This window comes from Trichoderma evansii (assembly GCF_050947405.1).
Source record: "Trichoderma evansii strain SZMC 28006 chromosome Unknown GGI43scaffold_4, whole genome shotgun sequence".
Classification (NCBI taxonomy): Eukaryota; Fungi; Ascomycota; class Sordariomycetes; order Hypocreales; family Hypocreaceae; genus Trichoderma; species Trichoderma evansii.
In genome coordinates, this window is record NW_028145202.1 from 672,569 (window position 1) to 679,026 (window position 6,458).

The following is a 6,458-nucleotide window of genomic DNA, read 5'->3' on the forward strand; positions in this document are numbered from 1 at the left end:
CCCCCCCCCCCCCCCCCCCCCCCCCCCCCCCCCGCCCCCCCCCCCCCCCCCCCCCGGGGCCAGTGCGGACGGGTAGGGACTCAGCAAATCTTCCGGCTCCCGATCACGGGGCTTTCCCACGCACGCGTGGCTTCAAGTACCTGCAAGTAGAGAAAAAATTGTCTTGTTTTTCTTACCACAAGTAAAGTTGTCGGTTTGCGTATAGGAGCAGACAATATCATAGATAATTTGTGAAGAATTAGCAACAGAGAAAAACGCAGAACAAAGTTTGATAGGAAAACTGCAACAGGAGAAGAAGTAGAAAGTTGGTAAAGGGGGAAGAAAGGCAGAGTCAAAGCTAAAAGTGTTGTCTTTCTGCACCAGAAACAGGAGAAGCTGCTGCGTTTCTGAATCAGACACAGGCCGCTCAAACATACACTTGGTGTAGCTTATATATTGTGCTGGAGCATAGTTGGGGAAACAATAGGCAACCAATGATAGGCCCGTTTGCAAGAGAGGTTTCAAGGAAAAGAGCATGTTTTTTCTTTATTAGGTGTGGTGAATCATGGTGCCATTTTACCAGACTCGAGATTGATCGTATGTGGAAGTGCTGGATGAAGAGGAGAAGATGCTTAGATGGTCTTGATGTCTCTGCTTCGATAAAAAGCTTATGTAGGCTACTTACTATCTCATTTCCCTTACTCTAAGCCTGCATTCGCCTTGATGATGAAAATCAGAATATAGGTGGTAGAAGTTTAGCAAAATGTCATCTAATATGCGGGTCTATATAAAAATCTAGCTTATCTGCTTCTATGCCCCATCTCTGGGTTTTAGTCCAGTCTATCATAGTCTATTTTTTTTCTCCCTATTCATCCATCGTTTATCATGTATATCCTCTATTCTTCATCATAACTAATTACTCCGTCAAAGGAGATCCGCCACGAGAAAAGACTCCCAGCCAGCATTCGACCTGGCCCTCTTCCTCGTCCTCGCCCCAGTCATCTTCACCATCCAACTTCTTCTCTTCCTCAAGGAACAGCGGTGTCTCGAGATCCAACATGGCCTGCTTGAAAGACTCCATGAGCCCACGCGTCGTATCGTCTCTCATAGGCACCATGACTACAGCCCTAGATTCCGAGCCGAGAGCAAGATTCTGGCAGATTGCTGAAGCGAGAAGCGCCGGATGGTCATCGTCATACAGGGGATCAGCAACGAGGACAACCTATTCGTCGGTTAGCATCAGCTATATACGTTGAGTGATTAAGAGACTTGCCTTGAACTGAAAAGATTCGCCAAAAAGTTCCTGGTCAATCTCGTCCTCTTCTCCACCCCACGTAAGTGGGCCAACAGACATTGAACCTCCTCGGGACTCTACCAGATCTTTGTTCTTCTCCATATTATCCTTGAGGTTGGGCACAATGTTTGGCAAATCACTCAGGATCACATGTGTCTGCCAAAAAGCCGCTGCCGCCACGCCCAGCAACCCAGTTCCCGAACCGAGCTCCAGAACTGTAGGAGGAGGTTGGCCAAGAGTCTCGTCAAAGATCTTGAACAGCGAAGTCGCAGCAAGTCGAGGCAAATAGCTTGACAGCACATACGAGGAACCCCAAGTCTTGAATCCAAGCGAGTCACCCGTCAGAGCAGGCTCTTTGATGATCAGCTCAAAAGGCTCACACGCAGCACCATCGCCCTCAAACGGCCATCGTCTCGTCACTTCGCCCATGGCAGTCCGGCCGCATCTCTCAGACATGCGTTTGCTCGCCAGCTCCCACAAGGCCTCTTGCTTGTCATAGTCGTCGATCCAGGCCAAGGGGCTCTTGATAATCGATGAAAGGTAGCGAGTCACTTCCGCCTTGCGCGGAGTAGCGAGCGATTCTTGCTGCGCAACAATGTCTGACCGTTGCGCTCTGTGGTTCCAAACGGGAGGGTTCAATTCTAGGCTCTCAAGAATGCCAGTGAGTTCTTCGTAACTCGGCCGCTGCCACATCTGCGGGAAATCCTCCGGTGCGAGAGCCATCTTGGCAAGTCCTTGTATCCGAATATCCGTCAAACTCCAAAAGTTCGTAAAATGAATCAGCAAAAGTTGAGAAAGTACAAAACGCCGTTAAATCGCCGAGTCAATAAAGTAAAATAAGAAAAGGAAAAGAAAAGAAAATGGCCTCTCAACGGAGAGTGGGGATCTAGTTGGCTATCATGATGAAATAAAGTCTCTTAAAATCCGTGGTGTATATACAGAATAGCGATATCTTTAACAAGGTTCTTTCTTAGGGAAGTTAAATAATCCCAGCATGTCACCGCTCACAAAAAAAAAGTTGGGACCCCTGACTAAGACGCATGGCAGAAAAAAAGGCGGTATACATTTTATGATAGGTGACTCCGATACGGCAGAAGGGGAAAAAAGTTTCTAAAAATGGGGCCCTGCCACACCCCACGTGGGGACCCCTCCCCAAAGCAATAGGGAAAAAAAAATGGCTAGAAAGTCAGCGAAAGCATAGAAGCATAGCAAAAAACGCGGGAGAGAGGGCAGATTACGTACATATGCGGCTAAGCCCGAAATAGCTTGCCCCCAGCTCCTTTGCCGCGGCTTATCTGCGAAAGAGGGTCGGCCAGAAATAAAAGGACATTAAAGTAACACGAGAGTCATTCCCGTAAACACCAAAATAAAACAACCCCTGATGCATGAAACGGAATTAAAAAATGGCATAGGCCAACAGTAAACACTAGGCTAGATCCCGTGGTTGTTTCAACTTCAGCTGCGATATGCTAGCTTTGACCCGTAGCATTTCGGGCCCACGGCTCCGTAGAACCGGTAACACTGCAGTAGCATTTGCTAGAATACGGCAAGCATGAGTGATCAACAAGATCTTCATGCTGACGCTGATCCTTCTACGCAGCTGTGTGCAGCAAGGTGACATCAGGTACATACATAGTACAGCTTCGTTGCTGCACTGCTGGACCAATATATTGTTACACTCGATGAATTACTTTGTTCCTTGTTTTTGTTCAAAGACTTTTTATTTGTATCTACTTCTTACTAGAAGCCTACTATAAGCTACCTAATTCAGTACTTGATTTCTCATTGTAGCAGGGCCCTGTATTCGTTTCAAAACCAAAATCAAAATCAACTAAAGCACTTCAGACAGATCTTTCTTCTGCCGGTCACTTCTGCTCGAGATTCTAAATTCGAATGGTATCAGCCATATCCTGCGCCAGAGCGTGCCTATCCTATGGGCTTCGCTATCAGATGCAAAATCCGTTGCCCAAAATTCCTCGGTGTAAATGCGAAAGAGGTGAAAATTGCCGGAACGCCAAGAAAAAAAAACGCATGTAAAAAAAAGTAAAAGTAGCCAGTCCCTTTTTGTTGCTATATTCGAATCATCATTTCAACTTGTAAATCATTAACCACCGCCCCTTTCTGTATTGGATTGTTGTAACACTGCTTTGTTCCGAGTGTGCTTTTGTTGCCTAGTCTCTTGCTGGCGAGCACTCTCTGTATATTTCTTTCTTCATGCTCTCGAGCCGGCCCCTCATATCCAGCAAATCGGCCAGCTTCTCGTGAGGAGGGTTATCCAATGCTGAAATCTCGTAATGCAGTGCTTCGTATTGCTGATAGTAGGCCTTGAATGTGTTGGCCTTGCGGAGAATTTCGATTGAGACACTCTCTGCCGCTGCCGCTCGTCGCTTCGCTGCCAGTGGCTTCGATTCCATTTCTGCCTTTCGCCTCATCTTAGGCGGTGGTGGTGCATCGTGTTCGAGATCAGAAGCATTCGTAGGCGGCGAGGAAGCCAGGGGAGATGACTTGGTCGGCGACGTGTTTTTGCTCTTAAAGGATGACGAAGCAGCAGTGCCACGAGAGTTCACGCTGGCATCGGAAGGGCGGTGTTTCAGCCGGGCCGCAGGCAATGATTGCCTCTGCTTGATGCGCTTCGATAGCGGTGTGCCAGAGCTAGAGCTCGAGTCGTCGTCTTCACGAGGTCTCTTGACAGGTGCTGGTCGGGTTGGAGCTTTGATTGGCGGTCGGCCAGCAACGATAACGGTATCCTTGACCTTGGAAGCGGCAGGTTTCGGTTTCGGCTTGAAAGCGGGAGGCGGAGCTGGTGCTTCATCGCCAGAGGTATCAGAGTTAACAATAATTTCCTGTGACAGGATACGTTTGTCGTTGCCTTTGGAACCAGCTCCTCTGCTCTTGGTCGGAGACGCCTTCGGGGCAGCGGGCTTCGCCTTGGGCTTGGAAACGCCAGTCTTGGAAGGGCCAAGCAACCGTTTAGCCTGTGCGTCTTGGCTGCTCAGCTTCTTTGCTTTGGCAGGGAGAGGATTGGATGCGGATCGCGACATCTTTTCTCCTCCAGCCTTCTTGTCGCTTTCCAGGCCATCACCAGATGTAGAACCGTCCTCTGCCTTTTGAACTTTGATCTTGGGTGCAGGGGGAGGAGGCCCCTTTGCCAAGTTTGCCTGCAGCCGGCTCAGGCAGATTCCCTTTCCGCGTTCCTCCTTCGGTAGCAGCTTCTGCCACACAGCCTCGCCAGCCGAAAGCCTCTGCTTGTCGTACTGTCGGATCGCATTGTCAATGACAATTTGTCTCTCGTCCTGAGAGGAATAGTCGTAATTCCACACATCAAGCTCTTTCCAATATGTCTTGCCCATCGTCCACGTATCTGAGTCGGCATTGTGCTCGGCAATCTTTTCTAGGGTCGGTCGGAATTCATGGTCCTTGCCTTCCCACTTCTTCTTCAAGTATTCGGTCGATCGGTCTTTCACGGCCAACTCGTGAACAAGAGTCACTCTCTGTTCCTTGGCACGTTCCATAGCCTGCTGGGATGCGGAGAGTGTCGGATTCAACGAAGGGGAGGTCGCGCCATGGAGGCTGGGTGAGGTGGGCAAAGAGCCGGCTCTTGAACCATAGTTGGAAATGAGCTTTGCTTTGGACTTCGCCGATGCCTTCTCAGGCAAGTTTCCGACTACGCGAGCCCTGATCAAGGTGTTAATACACAACACCAAAGCGACACGTAAATGGTACAAACCTCTCGCGCGCGGCGTCATGGGCCGCCAGGCCATTCTGCAGAGCTTCAATGTCGGAATCCAGTCCAGAGGTAGACCCTTTACGGGAGGCCCTGTCGGATGCCGATCTGGGCTTATCAAAGACGGATGTGGTTGCGGGTATCCGCTCCGCTCTGCGAGTAGATTCGAACGGTCGGGTAAGGTACAGGTCGTAATCGGCGTCATCGGTGGGAGGAGCGATGCGGTGTGTTTTCGAGCCGTATTGTAGCGTCTGCAGGACAGTCACGCAGTAGTCAGCATATGAAGGTCCACATACCACTGCAGGTGCATAAAGGAGACAGGGAGAACAGGTTAAAAAAACGCACGGGAGAATGGCCCAGCGAGAGGCTCAGGTCTTCGCCATTTCGGGAAGCCTTGATTATCGCATCTATGGTAGACCTATCCAGCTGGATGTGGAAAGCCTGGGGCGGCAGAGCTGAGTCGGAGCTCGAGCCGGCCAGCAGGAGGCCGTTATCCGGGATTTTGAGTGAGTTCATCTCGGCGGTCGAGGTAGTGTTTGTAAACGTTGAGAAGATGCAGGTTTCCTGCAGCAGACGAGCCACCGGATTTCGAGAGAGCGCAGAGCAGCTATCGAAACGTATGGAGAGAAGATTGTTGTTGTGAGTTTGAGGGCAAATTGTTGGCAGCGGAGGAGATTGCTTGGGTCAAATCAGACTCGACTAGCCAAAACAAACTCTATAAGCGGCAGTGAGGACGCCGCATGATCGATTGATGCTTTGGTGGCGCCCCAGTTGTGAACAATCTTGTTGAAGCAAAAGTGAAAGCCAAATGAGAAGCAGACAAAGGGCGAGGCACATTCAAGCCGCGCGGTGGGCCGGTCAATGAATAAGGATTCCGTATATGACACAATGGGATAAATAACTAGGCCCGGCCAGTACGCCACAATAGGAGACGGCACCAGGGCGTCTGCCGCGCAATCGCACCAAGAGGATAGAGTGCCGGCGGCTGGCAATGAGGCTTCGTGGGAGAGAAGTTTGAGTGCGGTAATGCAGCTCTCGCGGCGGAGAGGCGTAATGAAGGAGAGAGGCAGCAAAAGAGAGGCAGAGGGAAGTCGAGGCACCAGCCGGTTGGGGGAGCGGAGACAATGGCGGACGACGGCGAGCGGGAGGGTGGGAACAAGGTTGAGAGAGGGCGTGCGAGAGTTGCTGGGCAGATGGGAAGGGGGTGGACGCAGTCATCATCTGCTGCGAGTATCCCAGTACAAGCCGGTACATCACGCAGCTACATGCGCGGCGAGGTACCTCCCTACCAGTCCCTACCAGTCCCTACCACCTGTGGACGGCGCGCTCTGCCGCTCAGCAGCTAGCAGCCAGTGGTGCTTATACTGTAGCACTGCGCTACAGAACTGAACGGCGGTGCAAAGCCTAAAGCAGGGCCAAGACAGGGCATCGACAGGGCATCGACAGGGCATCGACAGGGCC

The 6,458-nt window shown here is 50.9% G+C and overlaps 2 protein-coding genes across 2 annotated transcripts; both read right to left on the bottom strand.

Annotated features, from left to right (window-relative positions):
* Window positions 1–733: 733 nt before the first annotated feature.
* Window positions 734–2,411, bottom strand: GGI43DRAFT_397788 (putative methyltransferase-domain-containing protein). The gene is made up of 2 exons (XM_083205158.1): window positions 1,253–2,411; window positions 734–1,201 (listed from the first exon to the last, which is right to left on the bottom strand). Exons 1-2 carry the CDS (start codon window positions 1,994–1,996, stop codon window positions 896–898), a joined length of 1,050 nt encoding a protein of 349 aa, XP_083063214.1. The 5' UTR covers window positions 1,997–2,411; the 3' UTR covers window positions 734–895.
* A 564-nt stretch (window positions 2,412–2,975) lies between these two features.
* Window positions 2,976–6,057, bottom strand: GGI43DRAFT_397790 (uncharacterized protein). The gene is made up of 3 exons (XM_083205159.1): window positions 5,343–6,057; window positions 5,001–5,248; window positions 2,976–4,948 (listed from the first exon to the last, which is right to left on the bottom strand). The coding sequence occupies exons 1-3, from the start codon at window positions 5,511–5,513 to the stop codon at window positions 3,445–3,447; spliced, it is 1,923 nt and encodes a 640-aa protein (XP_083063215.1). The 5' UTR covers window positions 5,514–6,057; the 3' UTR covers window positions 2,976–3,444.
* Between the last annotated feature and the right edge of the window lie 401 nt (window positions 6,058–6,458).